At 28.7% G+C, this 21855-nt stretch overlaps 1 protein-coding gene across 2 annotated transcripts in view; it reads left to right on the forward strand.

Annotated features, from left to right (window-relative positions):
• Positions 1-511: 511 nt before the first annotated feature.
• Positions 512-21855, forward strand: part of LOC129910130 (uncharacterized) — a 122652-nt gene continuing 101308 nt past the window's right edge. The window contains exons 1-2 of one of the 2 annotated variants that reach the window (XM_055987396.1): positions 512-951; positions 1131-1425. In XM_055987396.1, coding sequence (XP_055843371.1) covers positions 1227-1425 — 199 coding nt within the window. In that variant the 5' untranslated portion in view covers positions 512-951; positions 1131-1226. The remainder of the gene's footprint in view (positions 952-1130; positions 1426-21855) is intronic. The other variant, XM_055987397.1, reaches the window with a different exon arrangement.

The raw sequence follows: 21855 nt of genomic DNA on the forward strand, positions 1-21855 counted from the left end.
AGTAGTAGTACAGGGCAGAACAGTGTTACGTGTTGGAGATTTATGTTTTCCTCAGTTTCAACTATCGTAATAAAGTGAATTCAAATTTATATTCTATTCCTGGAAACAACATTTTTCAATAACAACTGCTTCCTACATCCAACACATACACAATACCATACGTCGTCAGTTATCCTTTAAAAATAAACACGTCAATTGCATATTATTATGAATTCCACAACACAATCCCAAACAGCAAGAGTCCTGTGTAATTCTTGTTGAACTGTCATAAACATACTGCCATAAAATTTAACAAACGCGTGGCGCCCAACGTGAGACTGGAAATAAACTGGAAGTTCTTAGCAAAAACCTGCGCACATCTATTCACTGGAAATTCATTGAGAAAAAGGATAATTCTCTGAAAAAGAAGTACAAAAAAAAAAAAAAAAACAAAGTTTATTCTCTGTTGACAATATTATGAACCATGCTGTTTGGCTAAAACTGTTTTGCCAGTCTACTGATTCCTGTGCCGGTGTTAGGTTCTTCCTTTTTTTTTCTCTGTGGTGTTTCCAATTCGAGAATATATCTCTGATAGTAAAAAAATTAATATAAAAACCAATAATATTCGAGGATATTTTTCATTTAAGAAAGTTGCATCCTTGTGTTCGTAGCTCGTTCATAGCTCCCACAGTGTATATGAGTGTGTTGAAAATAAAACAAGAAGAAATAAAATATTTCTTAACCAACAAAAGTTTTTTATGGCCGAAAGGCACAAAATAAAGTAAAAAATAAATAAAATTATTAAAAAAAAAATAAGAAAATTATCCTTTTTTACTGGAAACTCATATCCTTTGATGGTGCGGTTAAAGTGAATAAAGTTGAGTTATTTTTCTTTGATCGGCTGAATATTTGTTGTTATTTTTCGTCTTCTGAGGTTTTTTTGAAGGAAAGTTTATCCTGTGTCCATTAAAAGTGAGGAAAATCAAGTTTTGAAAAAGTCCTTTCCTTCTTTCTCAACCGGTTTATTTTCTTGTTGTTTTTTTTTTGTTATTATATAAATTTTCCTAGAGTGTTTACTTTATTTTTTTTTTCGTGCATTATCCTTGGCCTCGTCCCCAGTTTTTGTAGTAATATTTTTGTTGTTTATTCAGAGCTTCATTGGCTTGAATATTTTTCAAAAAAAGAAAGAAAAGAGAAAATAAAATCAAATAAAATCTAACGCAAGGTGAAAGTGTGTGAAATGGACAATGTGTGACACCAGGACATGGGTGTTTAAGCTTCTTATAGTCTTTATAGTAATACACTTTTCATGGATTCAACAATGTTATGGTGTGAATGCAGCAGCAGCTTCTGGTGCAAGTGGAACATCTACTGGCCTGGATGCCATTGCCAGAGGATCTGCTATTGATACTGCAGATATTTCCATCGATGACGATGACGATGATGGTGAGTTTGAAATTGTTTCTCATTTTTTTTTTTTTGTGAAAAAGAAAAATGTTTTTATTTATTTCATTTTTCTGTGTGAAGAGATAGAAGATTTTTCTTCGGGGAATTTGCAAATCGGTATGCAATAATGGGAAAATAAAAAAAAAAAAAATACAAAACTCTAGGAAAAACAAGAAAAACATGTTTTGCTGTTTCTAACGTATACCGGTCGAAAAATTGGAATGTTTTGCTGGAAATTAATATGAACAAGGATTGCTTTTTAGATTGCTGAGATATATTTTTTTTTTGTAAACGTGTGTGTGGAAGAAGAATTTATTTTTGAATTGGAACGTAATAGATAGATAGTTTTTTTGTTTCAAATTATTTTTCATTGGCTTTTAGGTTTGGGGATTTTTCTAAGAAATAATTTTTGATTTGTAAAAAACGATTTTATGGAACGGAGACAATTAAAAAATATGAAAATTATGGATTTTGAAGAGAAAAACAAATTTATTGTTTGCAAGGAAATTGCCAATATTTTTTTTTATTTTTATCAATGAAAATTAAAATTTAATTATTTAAATCAAAAAATAATAAATTACAGTAAATTCTATTTTCCTATTCTACTAGGAAAATTTGAACATTTTCAGTTGAAAAATATACCTACAATATTTCTTAAAACTAAAAAATATTAATCTGATATACCTTACCCTTACCTACGCTTTTGTTTTCAATTGCCTCGAAATTGGTTTATTATGACTAAGAGTATTATTTATTCTGTGAATATTTTTAACACTCTGACAGGAGAAAAGTTTAAAAATACACTTTTTTTATAAAGTAATGATGAATGTAGGCAACATTCAAACTACGTCACTAACGTGGAAACGGAAATTTAAAACTGTGTATTTTTAACTTTCTGCGTATTCAAAAAAGTATTTACATTTAAAGCGAAGTTAGTAAAAAAAAAATAAAAATAAAAATTAATATTGCATTGGAGAAATATTTGTTTTACTGAGAATACAAAAATGAGAGTGACTTCAATCTTAGTGTTATTTAAATTTTTTTTCAGCTCAAAAATGTTGATAACTTGTCAATCTCATTTATGTGATGTCATTGTGATCACATCGAAGAGAAATGTGCGAAGAGAAATGTAAATGATTTGTTAAAGAATTTGCAGCTCAAAAATTCTCTAAATCTCATTTTATTTGTGAATGGAACAATTTTTATTGACTTCTGCAAATTATTAATTGTGTGGCTTTAGTGATTTTTGAAACGAAAGATTCAATTACACAGGTCAACACGAAATTTGTGCTTGGGTTGTGACTATGAAATTATGATAGATATATTGATACTCATCTGGAAAATATTTTTTATTTTTTTTTTAATTTGCTTTTGAGGTCAGCAGAGCAATTTCCAGTTTTCAAGTAAATCTGTCTTACAAAAATTGTCGTGCGTAATTTTGGCAAAAACTAGAGAACGCCTTAACCGATTTGTCTGATTTTTGTTTTGTTTTCTTCATTTTAATGCTTTATCTATATCCATATTCAGAAAAATAAAAAAAAGGAAATTTAAGAAGAAAAAAGAAAAATTAAATAGAAATTTTCGTTTTGTTCGAATTTTTGTCAAATGGGAGCTTGGGGCATTATTTGATACCTCCTATTTTCAATATTTATGGTAAAAGTAATTCACTCTGATGGTATTTTTATTGTACAAAAATAACTGCTTACACAAATAACTGTAGCCAAACTAGTTCATATTGAAATTCTTTATTTTTTTAAAAGTTAAATTAATTTGTTTACATAGTTTTTTTATTATTTTGTTGCATATACAGGGTGTCTAAAAAGTAAAACGAAATGGGCTGATAGGCTAACTTATCTCTCAGAATTTGGTAACTTTTTCATCCCAAATACTTACAGCTCTTGTGAAATTTCGAAAAATCCCTACTTTGCAACAGTATTTTGCTTCCTCTGGCCATAATTGATTTTTGTTTTTTTTTACAATTCTTTCATTAAAACATTGCCTAACAATAAGAAACAGTTAAGTAACAAAAATATTTTTTATTTCATACGCCATTTTTCTGCAAATTAATTAACAGTTCCGAGTTGAACGAAAAAACAGGACGAAAAAAATTTGTATTGTGTGACTCTGGTTTATTATTTTAAAAACTTGTCCCGGTATTGCAGTTTTCAAAAAGGTATAAAAGTTTCCAAATTTAAAGTTAGATAAAAAAATATTACAGTTTGAACTCAAAAAACCAGGGTTTTTCTGAGCAAGAAGCCTTTGTATTCATCATAACTTTTTTCTTATAATTTAAGTCGAATAAAGTGCTTAAACAAAAATGTAGAGCTTTAAATTATCTACATTTTATTCCTTCACAGTTTTTTTGAACAATCCACGGTTCTTGCACTATAGCTCATTAGACTCGAGTTAGTCTCACAGGGTATGAAAATTGTATTTTTGCTCCCAACACTACAAAAGCAAATCTTAGGAGGGGAAAGGGTGATTATCTATTGTTTTGGTTTACCATGAACCCAAAAAGTGCAAATTAAACCCAAGCACAAAAAATATTTTTATTTTTGTCAACCTATGTTATATAACAAATATAAAAAGCTGTTAGTACTTAAAACAGTTTCACGATTTACCAATTTTTCATTGATTGGTTTAAATGTCTTTCCTATAAATCAAATAAAATAAAATGCAGGCTTGGGTCGCACTTACCTAAAATTAAAAAAAAAAATATATTTTTGAATGGTTTTGATGTCAAACAAAGTATGTATGCAATTTATTATTTGTTTTAATTTTTATAGCAGTTTCCATAAATTTTTTAAGTATGTAGTTTTGCAAAGCGCCTAAAATATTCAAGTATGATTCAAAAATGTGCCAGTGAAATTTAGAGTTCTGGGTCGGACTTAGAACAAAAATCTTTTAAAAAAGTATGATTTGTTTCAAGATCAATTTCTATGGGTACCAATATAATTGACTCGACTCATTTTCAAAAAGTTGATTTTAATTATTTTGAAATCTTTCGACATTCTTTAATTACTGCTCCGATTCTATCAAGTAAATTGCAAATTGCATGGAGCAGTGAAGTGCAATACTCATTTAATATCCCATTTTCCAAAATTTTTTCTTTCAATTTCCTTCTAAATTGGAATTTTATGGTTTCCTCGTAAGACCACTTTCAAAGCTTACGAACGCATATCGTACATATAAAGTATAGGTTCCAACCATTGTTTATCTTCAATAGTGATTTTGAGGCTGAAATATTATGCTTCCAGTGATTGTTAGTAATTGCACAGAAGTATTTAAAGTCTACAAGAAGTGAGGTCTTTAGCAAATGACTTTAAAATCCACAATTTTTTTACAATAACAGTATGCAATGCATACTATGCATTTTAGTTTTTTAAGTCATTTTGAACCAATTTTATTTCTGATATCTATACATTATTATTGTACGTATATATTGCCGCTATTCCAAATCCAAATCCCAAAATGATGGAATTTTTTTAAGTATTTTTTTTTTTCGAAAACGGCGATATCGGTTTTGATTAAAATTTTTGTGTGTAGTATTACACATAAGAGCTAACTTTTGAAATAAAAAAAAAATTTTCTACCTGCCATAGAACGGTTTTTCTTGTTTCTAAATATCTCGTACAAGAATATCCCGATTTCAACAAATATTTTCAAAAATCAAATTTTTGGAAAATTTAATTTTTTCTTTCGAAAAATCAAGTTTTTGAAAACGGTTTGGTGAAAAATTTTGAAATTTCGTTTTTATGTATAAATTAATTATTTCTTCAAAATGGTAATACCAATTTTTTTTTTTATGCTAAAAAATTTGGGTTGGGGTATGTTTTAAAATTCTGTATGCCAAAATACTGTATGCCAAAATACTGTATGTCAAAATTCTGTATGTGCAAAATGCTGTACGAACAAAATTCTGAAAGTCAAAATTCTGGTTGCTCAAAATACTGTATTTCAAAATTCGGTACAACAAAATTCTGCATATCAAAATTCTGTGAAAATACATTTTTACAGACATTTTTTTTTGTAAAATTAATGTTTTACAGATTTTATGTATTTTTCACACTAGGTACTTGTAAAATTTCTTGAAAATATCAAATTTTAAATGTTCCCTAATTTTATTGAATAAAAAGCTTTAACATTAGAGTTACTTTTAGCATAAGAGGAAGTAAGTGCGACCCAGATGCATTTTATTTTTTAAAAATTTGGGTAGTCCTTAAAGTCAAAAATCAAAAATACATTTACTTTAGGTACTTGAATCAGAAAGGAGATGGGGCAAAATTATATGGGACTTGGGCCATGAGCGTACATTGATGAGACTAGTCTCGAATTGAAGCTGGAGCTTAGTATATTCAATATATGAAGTTTTTTTTAAAATCGAAAGTCAGGGTCCTGAGATATAAGGCTCCAAAGTTCGTTCTGATAACCATTTTCTGTCCCTTTTATATGCAAATATCATTAGAACTATAAGAGCTATATGTATGTTTTTGATGTCAAATGAAAGGTTGTTGTTGTGCCTTTTCAACAATATATAACACATATTACACATAAAAAAGAAACGGCGAAAAAATAAAGAAAAAGTAAAATATTAATGAAAAAGAGAGTAATCCTGAACAAGTTTAAGGTTGACCTGAAAAAAACGACAAAAACTAAGGATGAGGCTTTGTTCCTGAAAGCCTCTGCAATAATAATCCGCTTTTACAAAAATCGGATTAGATATTTTTTCGAGATATCCCCATAAAAGGGTTTTTTTTTGTGAAAAATTCATACCAAAGCAAGACACGAGTACGATAACTTAGGCGCCGAGAATTGACAACGGCTATTTGTAGAGGTGTTCAATACAATTATTTTTTCTTACGGGAGGGGGGGGGGGGTCAATGTCCCTCCTTTTATGCGGGAGGGGCAATTTTCAAAAGAAATACTTGAAATCATAAAAAAATTTAAAAAACAACGGCAACACTTACAGTTATCAATGATACTTTTTTCAAAAGCTAGAGTTATACACTTGATTTTAATTTTTAAATCAAACATTTCAATCAATCGTTTTTGAAATAATCGATTTCAAAATCAAGATTTGGGAAAAATAAGATTAAAAAAATACATTGGATACTATTTTTGTCAAGTTTTTCAATGAGAAATTGATTGATGAGTAAATTGTATCAATAATTTCCTAATCAAACACTGAAAACCATATCTTCTTATGCTTTCTAGTTTTTGAGAAAATTGTAAAATAAGAAAACTTTTTTCAAATCCTTCAGTGGATTAAGTTTTTGGGGACTATTCTCTGCACCATCAGGGCTCTCCTGCGGTGAGCGTACAATGGGAATCTAGTTTCTCTATGTATGAATATCGATCTTTTCTGATTTTTGATAATGGTAAACAGCCAAGAAAATAAAAATCTGATTAAGAAATTAGTTTTTCTCTTTTTCATTTTTCTCAAAAAGTAGAAGCAAGGCATAAGAAGATATGGTTTTCAGTGTTTGATTAGGAAATTATTGATACAATTTACTCATCAATCAATTTCTCATTGAAAAACTTGACAAAAATAGTATCCAATGTATTTTTTTAATCTTATTTTTCCCAAATCTTGATTTTGAAATCGATTATTTCAAAAACGATTGATTGAAATGTTTGATTTAAAAATTAAAATCAAGTGTATAACTCTAGCTTTTGAAAAAAGTATCATTGATAACTGTAAGTGTTGCCGTTGTTTTTTAAATTTTTTTATGATTTCAAGTATTTCTTTTGAAAATTGCCCCTCCCGCATAAAAGGAGGGACATTGACCCCCCCCCCCTCCCGTAAGAAAAAATAATTGTATTGAACACCTCTACAAATAGCCGTTGTCAATTCTCGGCGCCTAAGTTATCGTACTCGTGTCTTGCTTTGGTATGAATTTTTCACAAAAAAAAACCCTTTTATGGGGATATCTCGAAAAAATATCTAATCCGATTTTTGTAAAAGCGGATTATTATTGCAGAGGCTTTCAGGAACAAAGCCTCATCCTTAGTTTTTGTCGTTTTTTTCAGGTCAACCTTAAACTTGTTCAGGATTACTCTCTTTTTCATTAATATTTTACTTTTTCTTTATTTTTTCGCCGTTTCTTTTTTATGTGTAATATGTGTTATATATTGTTGAAAAGGCACAACAACAACCTTTCATTTGACATCAAAAACATACATATAGCTCTTATAGTTCTAATGATATTTGCATATAAAAGGGACAGAAAATGGTTATCAGAACGAACTTTGGAGCCTTATATCTCAGGACCCTGACTTTCGATTTAAAAAAAAACTTCATATATTGAATATACTAAGCTCCAGCTTCAATTCGAGACTAGTCTCATTAATGTACGCTCATGGCCCAAAAACGCCCCATCTCCTTTATTTCCATGAGGACCTTTCTAGCACCAAAAATATCTTTAATAAGAAAAAAAAGTTACGTTTACATCAATACCGACTTTTAAGAGGAAATTCATCTTGATTTAAAATACTGTGAATAAAATTTTTAATACGAAGAAGTCTAAAATAATAGTGTTTTATTTGAATAATCATTTGTAAGATACAAATATATGCACTTCAATTTATTTTGTATTATATTAGCACAAGAAATTTCGGTCAGTTGAAAACGTGACCATAAACCAACTTTTTAAATGGATTTAAGTCTTTCAGCATTTAATTCAAGGTTTAAATACTTTTAAAAAATTTGTTTTTTCCTTTTAATACAGTCAAATAAGGAGAAAAAAGGGGTAAATCTCTAAATGAATGTTAGTAGAAATTTTTTTTGCTCAATATCTTCCTTTTGCCATTCTATAACTTATCTCAAAAGTCTAGAAAAATCTCATGTGCGCTTGTCGCGATTTCAAGGTTAAATCGCGAAATGGAGATTTTCAAAATTAGCAAAAATAGGCTATGGTATTATATACACTAATCTAACCATTCTAAAGATATTAGAGGTCAAAAGTTAAAAAAAATTATAAAAACATTTTATTTTTTTAAAAATTTTCCAGTTCACTGAAAATTCAGTATTTTCAATTTAGCAAGATATATTCTTGTAGGGGCTTAAACGTTCTACAAAAAATTCCTTGGCATCAAATTGATAGCTTTAACCGTTTAGAAGATATTCGTATCCAAATCGCAATGCATACGGGTCATAAGAAAACTATTGAAATCAGTGAGCATTGGTTTGGATACGAATATCTCCTAAACGGTTAAAGCAATCAATTTGATTCCAAGGAATTTTTTGTAGAACGTTTAAGCCCCTACAAGAATATATCTTGTTAATTTGAAAATAATGAAGTTTCAGTGAATTGGAAATTTTTTAAAAATATAAAATGTGTTTATACTTTTGTTTAACTTTGACTTCGAATATCTTTAAATTGGTTAGATTAATGAAAAAAGTTAACAAGTGGAGCAATCAATTTCCAACAAGAATATGTCTTGCGCGTTTGATTATTATAATTTTTCAATTTGTTACAAAATTCAGAACAAAAAACTAATTTTTAAAGATTTTCTGGATTTTTGGACCTCAAATATCTGTTCAACGGTTAGATAAACGAAAAAAGTGTTTAAGGCCTTTTTTGTAGAGCGTTCAATTTCCTACAAGAATATGAAAACGAATTTGCTAAAAAGTCAATTAACAAAAAAATTATTTTTTTTTTAGTAGAAGCTTGATGTAAAAATGGAAAATTGCAAAGCGGAGGACCTTCCCATTTATATAAAGAGCTCATATTTGGTATGTATATTCTAGAGGTGTTAAGCAATCGATTTTTCGCAGTACCAAATCAAAAAAAAGAATTTCGATTTTTTTGACCCACCCTAATATACACATATGATACATGATTTCAAATTATTTTTTAATGCTGATTCCAAAAAATCTAAAATCAAGACAATCTGACGTCTCTGGAAAAAGTTATACCTGTTTTTCATCTGTCACTGCCGAAAAACCCTTAACCCTCTACTGCATGAATTAATATTAGCGGACGAAAAAATTAAAAAATGCTTTACATGGGTTCTTTGGGTTGTTTCAAAACGGTTTACATTTAAAAAATTTGTTTAAATTAATTTGTTTAAAAAATTTGTTTATAAGCCAAATTTGGCTTCGTATGCATTAAGGGGTAAGAAATTTTACTAATTTTATTTATTCAGATTATGTAAAGAATAAAATGAAAAAAATCAAAAGATAAATATTCATCATTAAAAAACAAAATAAAGTAAGATAAATACATTGCATTTAAGTTATATATATTTTTTTCTGGTTCACATTCTTTCCACTGTCAAAGTAAGTCTTGCTCCAACATTTTCACCCACTCCCAGATCTTAAAAAAACTAAAAAGTAATAAAGTGATTGAAAAATATTATAGGTAAGCCTCCCTCCCCTTAAGTTTTTTGTGGTTACGCCCCTGGCGTAACCCTGGGGTTAACGTAAAAAAAATGTCTCTAAAAGTGAAGGGGCTAAATTTCTGAAGCTTCCAAGCAAAAAAAAATGTAAAGGAACAAAATTTTCCAACAAAAAAATTTAAAAAATTGTGTAGATTTAAAACCCCTTAATGCATACGAAGCCAAATATGGCTTCCGTACTTTTTGCCCTCCCAAGACCAGGCCAATAATTTTTTTCAATAAAAATTGGTTCATAGCGTACATAATAAGACAATCGATCAAAAATAAATTTTTAATTCCACTTTTCTTTCCAAAAACAAACGCAGTAATTAACACTTAAAGTATGAATATATTCTACACTTTCGATTTCAATGCACACGACTGATCGACTCACCTGTGATCATAAAATGCACCTTTATTTTGTGTCGGACACACGAAAAAACTATCTTTATGGGTTCTCAGAAACACAAAGAAAAGGATTGCATTGAATCTTTATAATTTTTTTTGTGACAGAGAAGAGAAAAGTGCATACAAATGGACAAAACCATATTTGGCTTCGTATGCAGTAGAGGGTTAAAAGTTATGGTAGATGAACCAAATTTTGCATGAAGCTTTTCATATCCATTATTATAAGGAATCAAAAAATGCAATGAAAAAAACATTCATATCTATGAAAAATTGGTATTTTTTTTAAAAAAGGGGCAATTTTGGGATATGCACTAAAAAACATCCTAGTACAATCTTGGAATAGTGCTAATAGGCTAATTTTTTTGTTTCTAACTTTGTTTGGATATTCTATATCTTATGTCAAAAATCTAAAAAAAATCTCATGTCCGTAAGTGCTAATTTTCCTGGTTTGAAGATAAGGTGCAGATTTAAAAAAATTGAAAAACAACACTTCAGATATTTGTGTCAGATCAACATGAATAAGGTGCATTACTTTTCAGGGATGGTTAGGTTGACTTATTGTGAGTTTTTTTGGAATAAGTGTTAAAAAATACCCTTAAATCATGTCGCTTATGTCGGTATACATATACAAATTTAAACTTTTCTTGCTAATTTTTTTAAGTCTGCGCCTAACTTAGTTTAACCTCCAAAATTAGGATTTGCGGACATGAGATTTTTTTAGATTTTTGAGGGTAGTTAAAGAATATCCAAACAAAGATTAAAATGAAAAAATTAGCCTATTTGCACTTATTCCTAAGATGAACAAGAATCTTCTTTAGTGCATATCCTAAAATTTGCCATTCCATCAAAAAATACCATTATTTCGTAGGCATATATATTTTTTGTAATGGATTGTTTTGATTTTTAATAATGATGGATTCTAAAATCTTCATGCAAAATTTGGTTCATCTACCATAACTTTTAAGGGTTTTTCGGCAGTAAGTTTGCAACTGTTATAATAATATGAGTTGACAGATGAAAAACAGGTATAACTTTTTCCAGAGACGTCAGATTGTCTTGATTTTAGATTTTTTGGAATCAGCATTAAAAAATACCTTGAAATCATCATATCATATCGTATCATATGTGTATATAATACCATAGCCTATTTTTGCTAATTTTGAAAATCTCCATTTCGCGATTTGACCTTGAAATCGCGACAAGCGGACATGAGATTTTTCTAGACTTTTGAGATATGTTATAGAATGGCAAAAGGAAGATATTGAGCAAAAAAATTTCTACTAACATTCATTCCGAGGTTAAACCCTTATTTGACTGGATTATTTTTTATATATTTTTTTTACTAAACACACACAATTCAAATTGAAGTAAATTCATCAAAACTATACAAGTTGTTATAGCCTCTAGAAATACAATATTCAACATGAAAATATTTTCATCGCTTGGTTTTGCAGTTTTAATTAAACCACAAGTTTTCAATTATTTTGATGACGCTTAAATTTTGTATTTACCCCTTGTGGCCAAAAAATAAATTGTTCAAACAAAAGGATGTACAAAAAAATACAAAACATATCCTTTATTACTATCCCTGTGTTGACATGCTCTAAAAATATAAGCCAATTAAATCAATTCTTTTTGGCATACAACAATGCATGGAAAATGGAATCGATCCAAACAGGATGTTAAAAAAAAATATTTCCAATTATGTCAACGAAAAAATACAACACATTCTACCCAAAATAGACCAATTATAATCTACTACATATTACTTTTATAAATTGGAAGAAAAACGGAGCCATTTTTTCCACACCATTAATTTTATTCGAATGTCATTTAAGTGCTTAGTATCAATGATCCCATGAGTTTATCATGTTCCAGTGTCTCTGACAAAAAAAAAATTGAAAAAAAAAAAATGACAACAATGTGTGAAAATGTTTAACCCTCCATACGTGAAAATATTAAAAAAAACATGTCGATGTCCGGTGAACCAATGATCCATTCATATTTTATGCAGATACAATATTTTGTTATCCGAAAAATTACACATTCGAAAAATACGAAAATTTCATTTTATTTATGGAAAAACAAATTTCTGCTGAAAATTGAATATATCCTGCAGGATGATGATGATTCGAATCATGTTTTTTTTTTAACCACCCACTCACCACCCAATTCTGCAGGATAAAGTCTAAAACAAATATATTTCAAAAATAAAAACAACAAGAAACATTTTCAATTGAAATTATTTTCCAATATTGAATATTAATTGATTTTTTTTTTTTGTATATTCATCATACACCGGTGTGCAATGGCGGTGTATGGTGTTTTGCTATTTTCTGTTTTCATGATAAAAATTGCTTTACGAGGATTTTTAAGGGTAGATATAGAATGATTCTATTTGCTGTTATATTGAATTGAGATTTATTTATATCAATGCATTTGACTAGCTTTGTTTGATCACAAATAAACGTATATTTCCTGAACTAATATTAAGCTAGAGGAAGAAGGATTTGAGGCAAATTGTATACAATTTTTGTTTTGTTTTTTTTTTTTTTTTTGCATTCAGCATTTTTGGGGTAATAATTTCAAATTAAATGAATATTCTGTGGAAAGTTGATAGTGAGTTGCCAGCTCTCAGAAATTTTAATTTTTATTTTAATCTATATACCTAAGTGTTGTTAGTAAGGAGGTAAAATTGATTATTTCCAGATTCTTAAGTGGCCCTCAATCTGCTTTAAAATATTATAATTGAAGAGATTTTTGATTTGAAAAAGAGAGACAGAACTTAAATAAAACAACAAGATGTAATTGGTATAAGCTTTATAAGAAGCACTCAAGGATATTTTTGGGAAACCAATCAATCGTTAAACACTTTGACTTTATTTAAAAATATTTTATGTTGCATGACTAAAAAATTATAATCTTTTTGTCTGTTTTCAATTTGGACCAAAATTAATAGGTTCATCTTATGGATTTTCTTTAAGAAAAGCTTATTACGATATAAATTATTTTCCTTGGATTTACTAAGGTTGAACATTTTTGTTTTTTATTGAAGAAATAAAGCTAAATAGGTATGAAAAATTTTAAAATAAAAAATAACCGCTTTGAAAATTGGTCTAAAAAACTAATGCACTTTTAATTTTGTATGGGATTTTGTTTTTTTTTTTTTCAGATAAGTTAAGTTCATCATTAATTTTAATTTTCATGATCATTGACGGGCATAAAATTTAAATTGTTGGTACTTAAACATGCAAATGGGTTGTATCTGCTCATATCTGTGTTTTTTTTTTTTTTTTTTTTTTTTTTTGAAAAATGCTTTATAGTAGAGTAACTAAAGCAAATTATTAGGGAACCCGGCCGAACAGCTCTGATTTTGACGATTTTTTTTTTCAAACGTAGGTAATTAAAAATACTTTAAAGTCTATAGATTAAAAAATTGCCGGTGTTGCCGTATTGTTTTTTTTTAAATTAAAATTAAATTATTTTTTAACAAAACAATTTTTTTGCTTAAATTTCATAAAACAAATGATAGCAAAAGATTCTCTAGGTAATTTAAGGAAAATATATAAAAGGCAGTAAGGGACAATCTTCCACCGTTTAAGCAATAAATGCAATTTTCTAACATTCTGACCTCAAACAAAAAAAAATTTTTTTGAAAACAACGGCAACACCTACAATATTTTAAAATACATTTTTAAAAAGCCAGAAGCTCATTCTTATCTCTTAAATTTAAATCCACTAAATTTAATCAATACTTTTTGAAAAAAATTATCCTCAAACTCAGAATAAAAAAAAAATCTTATTAGAAAAATTTAAAATGACTTTTTTCCAAACTTTTTCTAATAAAATATGAATTTATTTAAAAAAAATGTTTGGCCATAAATATTATCAGTTGAATTTCGAAGCAAAAAAGGTAAAATATATCACACTTTTGAAAAAAAAAATGAAAAATTACTTCAATTTCAATGGTTTTTTTTTTATTAAAACTGAATTTTTGCATTGAAATAATTAATTTTCTCAAAGACTATGGTAAATAGGAACTTTTAATTTTTGCTATTTAACTTTCAACAGTAAGGGTTACTAAATGAATAAAAAATAATTTTATGTTTAAATGTTGAACTTTAAAAAAAAAAACAAGTTTCATTTTTTTTCAAAACTTTTATTAAAAAAAGTTCTTCGAAAATGAAATAATTTTTAATTTTTTTCATAAACCGTAATACATATTGACATTTCCTTTTATAATTTGAAATTATAATAAATGCGGCCAAAAATTTGAAAATAAATGCATTTTATATTACGACCAAGTTTAAAAAACGACATGTTAAAATTTTTTCCATAATTTTTTTTTTTTTCAAAAATCTGAGTTCAATAACCATTCTTTCAAAAGCCGTTCATTCAATTAACTTAATTTTACATATATGACTAAGCTTCTAGCTTTTAAAAAATGTATATTTGAATATTGTAGGTGTTGCCGTTGTGTTCAAATATTTTTTTTTTTGTGTTTGAAGTCAATTAATAAGAAAATTGCATCTATCGCTTAATCTATGGAAGATTGTCCCTCACTCCCATATATTTTTTTCCTTGAATTTCCTAGACAATCTTTTGGCATCAATTAATTTATGAAATTTGAGAAAAATTTTTGAAAAAAAATTGTTTTTGTTCACAAAAATCTTCAATTAAATTTAAAAAATCAAAACGGCAACACCGGCAATATTTTAATCCATAGACTTTAAAGTATTTTTAATTACCGACGTTTGAAAAAAAAAGATCATCAAAATCTAAGCTGTTCGGCCGGGTTCCCTAATATTGCCAATTTTTGAGCTTTAGTTACTCCACTATTAATTTTAAAGAAACCAAATTGCCGAGTTCAAAAATTAAAGAGCCAACTATGTATTGATAAATCGGAAATCACAATTGTAAAGAGTGAGTGAAATGCTTAAGGAGCCTACTTTGCGATAAATAGACAACTCTGAATATTTAATAATATTAAAAAAAGGTAAATGTCAATTTTAAATTTTTTTTGGCCAATTAATTGCCGCATTGGGTTAATATAAAAACTGCAAACTCAAAAAAATTGCCGCGCTTTTGGTTTTTTTTTTTTTAAATTAAAACTGTGTTTGACCTCATATCGTATAAAGTTTTGAGTATATGCTAACTTTATATGGAATAGGGTTAACAAAAAATAGAGATTTATTATTTTCGATTTCACGGCATTATTACGGCAATTAAACTTTAAATAATTACCGAAAAAAAAATTGAAATTGATCAAAAATTAAAAGTTCACATGCTAACTTCATATAAAATTAGCATGACAAGCCTTTTTTCATCGATTCTGACCAAACTAAGAGCGTGGCAATTTTTTGACTTCACGGTATAAACACGGCAATTATGCGGCAATTACTGAGCCAAAAAAAAATTAACTTTTCAAAAGTTGTCATGCTAAGTTTATACGGGTAAAAGTCCATCCACGTAAAAACAAAAGATAAAAGGTTTTCTTTGAAAAAGGAATTTTTTTTTCTTTTAATTTCTCGAAATTTTTCCTGTCATTTTTCTATTTTTTGTTAAAAACAAATAAAAGCATTACATTTTTAAAGCAAAATTAGTAAAATTAGTACTTATTTACATACAAAAATTTTAAGTTTTTTAAAACTATTTAATAGAACAGCTTTATTATAAAAAAACAAGGTATAGCATATTATTTTGTTTAAATATTTTTTTCCAAATTAAGTCAATAATAAAGGAAAAAGAGGGGAGATTTGTATCTCAATTCAACCTACACGCTCTTGCTTTTTAACATGTTTCTTGTGAAACACCCTGTATTTTGTAAACAAACAAAATTCTAATATTAGAACTTTTTTTGTATATTCTATTCAAAACCTCTCAAGCTACATGTAGGGTATGTATGCTAATTTCGTGTTTAAAAAATGAATATTAATTTAAATTTCTGAAAGATTCTCTGTTGAATGTTCAATCACCAATTTTGTTAAGAACTTTCAAAAGCAGTTTTGATAAATCGAAATTTCAGTTTTTTTTAAGTTTTAATATAAAATTCTTTGAGAATTTTCAAAATCTCCGCTTAATAAGTTTTAAAAATAAAACTCCGTATTCGAAAAAAGTCTTCACCAAATATTCAAAAAACTAAATTTGAAACAAGAGACATCTGGCTCACTTTGTTTGTCGGTTTTTTACCCAAGTGGGTGGGTTGAAAGTCCATAGTTGGTTTGTAGACTTATTGACCTCCTAAATGGGGTAATAGTTGCTTATGGACTTCAACCTTTGGTTTTATGCTCATGTACCTTTTCGTTCACTCCCTAGGATTTTATTCCTAAATGTCCTTTAAGGCAGAAGATATAGCTTTTGGAATCATTCATTATATCATTCACGAACTTACAGTTTAACCCAAATAGACCAATAGAAGCTTAGTAGGTAAGTATTAAAATTTTAAAACTCAATATTGTCCCAGTAAGAAGAGATGGAAAAAGTAAAAGAAAGATCAAAGGCCACAAACACTAATATCTTAAAATAATGTTCCACAAACTTGTAGCATAATTTTTGTGTAACACCATGTATTTTCAACGCATAACGGTCCTAGTGGACGGAAAATAACTCAGGACTTTATCAACCTGGGGCACTTTTCGAATTTACCTACTACACCAACAACTACACAAACGACCTCAAAATCAGTAGTTGAGTCCAATTGAACCTCGGCAAATACTTGTTATGGTCTTTACAGTTCAAATATGTTCTAAAAAGTGCTTCGAAAAGTCCAAAAAGCCCCATTTATTAATGTAATTTAGCTGATGTAATTGATGCAGTAAACTCTGAAACAAGCCCCTGAACAGACCATAAATCAGCCTGTTTTCCTTGAAAAAATCTGTTTTTTTTTTTGAGCTTATACGATATTTGTTTGACAAAGTCCAGAATCTCAAAATTTGTTGATCATATGAAGTAAAAATGTTTTTTTGACGACTTTGACAGGAGAGATATAATATAAATCATCTCTCCGTTCGTTTTTCTCAGCTATAAGCTTCCATACTTTCCAATAAACCAGCTTGGAAAATATTTTGTATACCTTTGAATCGACAAGAGAACAAAATATTGGCAACCCTTTTTTGATGCGCTCAACTAATATTTTAATACAAGTTCGGTTAGCTGTATCAGATTGCAATTATTTGCAATGGATTTTTGATGAGAGTGGTTTTGTAAGGGTTTATGTACGAGTATATCATTATTTGAATCATTCGGTTCAAAACAATTGGAGTTATTATTTAAGCTATGTATGTTAAAAAAAAAATAAATTGAGTAAACACATTTATTAGCCTCGTCAATTGTTAAAATTTTGTTATTGAAAAATAAAAAAAAAAAAAATTATTAACAAATTGCATGTAAAAGGACAATAATAGTGTAAGGCTCATTAATTTCTATGCAAATATTAAATTATTTAATTATTTTCATTATCCTTTATAATTGTATTACCATATTTTTGTATAAATGTCAATGTATTTTAAATAAATTTTCAATGAAAAAAAAATCAATTATTTTGATGTAAGCGTATTTATTTTATTTAAATTGATTTATTTGTGTGTGTTTTTTTCTTTTAATTTCGTTCAACTTTAAGGTTGATTTATTATTTTGTATTATTTCGAATTTAAAATTGACTTAATCTGATGTGATTTCATTAATCAACAAAAATATGATTATATTCTGTTTTAAATTATTAAACTGACATTTAATAATGTTTAATTTAAACTTCCTTAAAATATGTATATTTTAAGGGTCATCAATAATTTCGTTACTATAAAATCCAATTTAAAATAAATATTCCTACCAACTAATAAAAAAAAAAAACAAGTAACAATTACATACAATTAAATCATAATATGCTTGGAAGCCATCAAGTCAATATTGTGATTTTCTTTTCATCTTCACAAATAAGGACGAAGGATATTATAATATTTTTTTTTTTGTTGTATACAAGTACCTACCTACTTCGTACATTTTATAATCTTTCTTCTCTCTCTCTTGTGTCCCTGGGCGCTATCGTATAAATAATCTATATATGTTGATGTTAAAAGCCAAACCATGATGAAACTGATGACCCAGATACCGGATATATTCAAAATAAGAAAGAGCACTCAACGTCATCCAAGCAAGAGCTCTGAGCCACCTTTCCTTAGAATATAGTAGAAAATGTCTGCTGTTTACCTTGACTTCAAGTTTGTCCGTTCGTTCTCGATAAAAAAGCATGTACCATGCAGGATGAACCTACTTTGTGTATCCGTGCATTCAACAGAAACACACACCACATCTTATTCAATAGACCATGGGATAAGGATATACAAAAAAAAAAAAAATTCTATAATACAACATAAGGATGAATCCTCGCAGTAGTTGTTGAAAAGAAAAGGACTTTTTTGTGTGTTCATCATCATCATCGTCATATGCTTGTATACTTAACTCTGGCAAATCCTTTTTAAAATATCCTGTTTTTTTTTTCTTTTTCTTTTTTAAGTTTCCTTTTGGTGGCTTGAATGGTAAATAACGAATTCGTAGAATTTCGTATAAGCCAAGTTAACCCGTTTCAATACAACTTTTATACACAAACACACACACACATACAAACACAAAACCAGTCAAACTTAAACTAACTTGAATCAAATGACCCGAGGATGCATCACTCCATTCAAAAAAGGCAAAAAAGGACTACAAAAGCAGAAGTAGAAAATATTTATTTTTTTCCCAACCAACAACCTCTGTGTAATGCAAGAACCTCGTAATCGTGTCGTTTCGAGGATATGCTGCGACCTACAGATAATGGAGATGACTTGCCACGCCATCATCCGTATAGCCCGGTTTGTCCTGTTAAACGAGGAATGGCGCATTATTTTATCCCCAGTTCCGCATATATACCAGCAGCAGCATCAGCAAGTAGCGAGAAATAACCGAAAAAAGCCGGATAAAGTCATTCAAAAAGTTTGCACTCTATATACCTCCTATCTAATGGCTCACAAAGGTGCGGTTAGAACGGGGCAGACGACACGACAAACAAGAAAAAGACGGTTTCGAGGATCATCCAACGCGGGCGTTGGGTTCTTGTTGTAAGTCCAGTATGTATTTCTTCACTATAACCGCTCTCTTTTTCTCTATTGATGCATGTGAAAGTACTTGGTCTCCTCGAGGCCATTATGGTGGCAATGTGTTGATTTTTCTAAATGTTTTACTTTTTCTTTTTTTTCTTTCGATTTCCAGAAAAAGCCATTAAAAGGTTTTTTTTTCGGTTGATGGGTTTTTAGTTTGAAATCACCACATATACAATAAGAAAAGCCACACCACTCACTTTACACAAAACAAACACACACACACAAAAGAGAGGCAAAAAGCTATAGCGTGGCTATAGAATGGCTAAAACGAGTGAGCACCATTCAACGGAAATAAATCAAAAAGGATTTGCGGGTAATCAATTTGATGTATTGGATAAATGCAGCTAGGGTCTAAGTTCATCTTTTTTGGTATTTTTTTTTTTTGTTTGAAAAGGCTTTCAGGAGGATGCGAGTTAGTGGAGTGGTTTTTGAGTTTTCTTTGTTTTTCGAAATCATTTTTGGTTCGCAGAATTGGCTCTTAATTTTGAAAGTTTAGGTTTTGAACTCAAAATGGACTGAGAGGTTTTTAAGGGATAAATGCTTTCCAAAATTCTGGCTATCTATGAATGAACCTTTATATTGCATATGATTTTTTTCTTGGTATTTTTCTTGATTCCAAAACTTGATTGGACTGAATTGATTTGAATAGAAATTTCCTAGAAAAGACCTAAAACGGTTATCTATAGGAACATAGCCCCACAACTAAACTGACCTCTACACCAAAGGAAATATTGCTGGAAAACTATTTTAAAAATGTTGGGACTCTTAAAATTTCTTTTGTCAGTGTTATTAAAAGCCGAATGGCTTTTTAAATCAACCAAGAACAGGAATAACAATCGTGGTGAAACCAACCTAATTAAGGAAATGTTAAGTTTCCCGCGCAAGGCATTAAGAACGACATGCATGCGCGTAGGAAGGGGGGGTCCTGGGTGGGCCAGGCCCACTCTAGAAAATCAATGGCCCACTCTAGAAAAACCGACAGTTCTACGGAACTTTTAGTCTGGTATTAGCTCCCACTAACATTTTTTTTTAATATCACTTGCTGAGAATTATAGGGCTGTATGTATGTTTAATAATTTAATTAATTTTTTAATTAAAATTAATTTTTTAATTAAATTTAATTTTTTACAAAATTAAGATTTTTGGACGTCAAATATCTTTTAAACGGTTAGATAAACGAAAATGGTGTCCAAGGCCTTTTTTGTTGAGCGTTCAATTTCCTACAAGAATATGTAAAGAAACCTGCTAAAAAGCCGATTTATAAAAACATGATTTTTTTTAGTAGAAGGATAATATACAAAATTGAAAATTGCGAAGCGAAGGACCTTTCCATTAATACAAAGATTTCATATTTGGTGAGTATATTCTAGAGATGTCTGGCAATCTATCGGAGTATACAATCAAAAAACAAAAATCAATTTTTTTGAACCAGCCTTGTGTTTATGTATATTTTTCTTAGTCAGCGATATGTATAAATACCCCGTTTATATGAGCAGTCTAAAAGGTCGGATAGCTTTTTCAATTTAGGCCGTGTGTGAATTGCATTAAATAGTTAACAGCATGTAAAATTTTTGACACTATTGAGGTTAATAAAAAAATTTCAGCTGTTAAAAATTTATTGGGCTCTGGCACCTGGTTAAATTTGAGTTTTTTTTTTTTGCAGATGCTTTTGTTTTGTTTTTTTGTTTTTTTTTTTTTTATTAAAAAGGAGTATCATGGCAGAAAAAAGGCAGACAAAATTCTAAACAATAATCCATACAGCTGAAATTTTTTTTATTAACCTCAATAGTGTCAACAATTTTACACGGTGTTAACTATTTAACGCAATTCACACACGGCCTTAGACCGTGTGTGAATCGGGTTAAATACTAAGCCGAGAATATATTTTTGACACTTTTGAGGTGAAAGGATAATTTCAGTTGTCAAAAATTTATCCTGCTCTAGGAGCTGGTTAAATTTTTATTTTCAGAGAATAAATTTTTTGCAGAATTTTTTGTGTATTTTTTCAATAACTAATCAAAAACTGAAAATAAAGAAAGAAAATTGAAAAAGTAGTACAACATTATGAGTGTATATTAGGAAAAATTTATATTTTTCAATATATTTCCTTTTATTGATGATGAAAAAAATTGTTAGTTACCCATTAATGGCAACACAAAAATAAAATTCACATGACAACGCGTGTTTGAAGTTTGATGTAAATTGTTAATATTTGTAATTTTGGAAAAAAAAATATTTATCTACGTTAAAAATGTATCCAAATTCATACAGCTAAATTAAGCCAAAAATAATTTTTTATTTACCAGACATTCAAATGTCAAAAATGTATCCTCTGCTAAATATTTAACATACGGCTTTGTTCAGAGTCACATAGTCACCTGCATACAACAACTTTTATTTACAAATTTTTATTTTTATATGTACCTACACTTCTGGCTTAAGTTTCAAGAGCACCTTAAACAAAAAAATAAAGCAAATAAAATTGAAAATTTGGTAAGGTCAG

This window comes from Episyrphus balteatus, chromosome 2, assembly GCF_945859705.1.
Source record: "Episyrphus balteatus chromosome 2, idEpiBalt1.1, whole genome shotgun sequence".
NCBI classification, from domain to species: Eukaryota; Metazoa; Arthropoda; class Insecta; order Diptera; family Syrphidae; genus Episyrphus; species Episyrphus balteatus.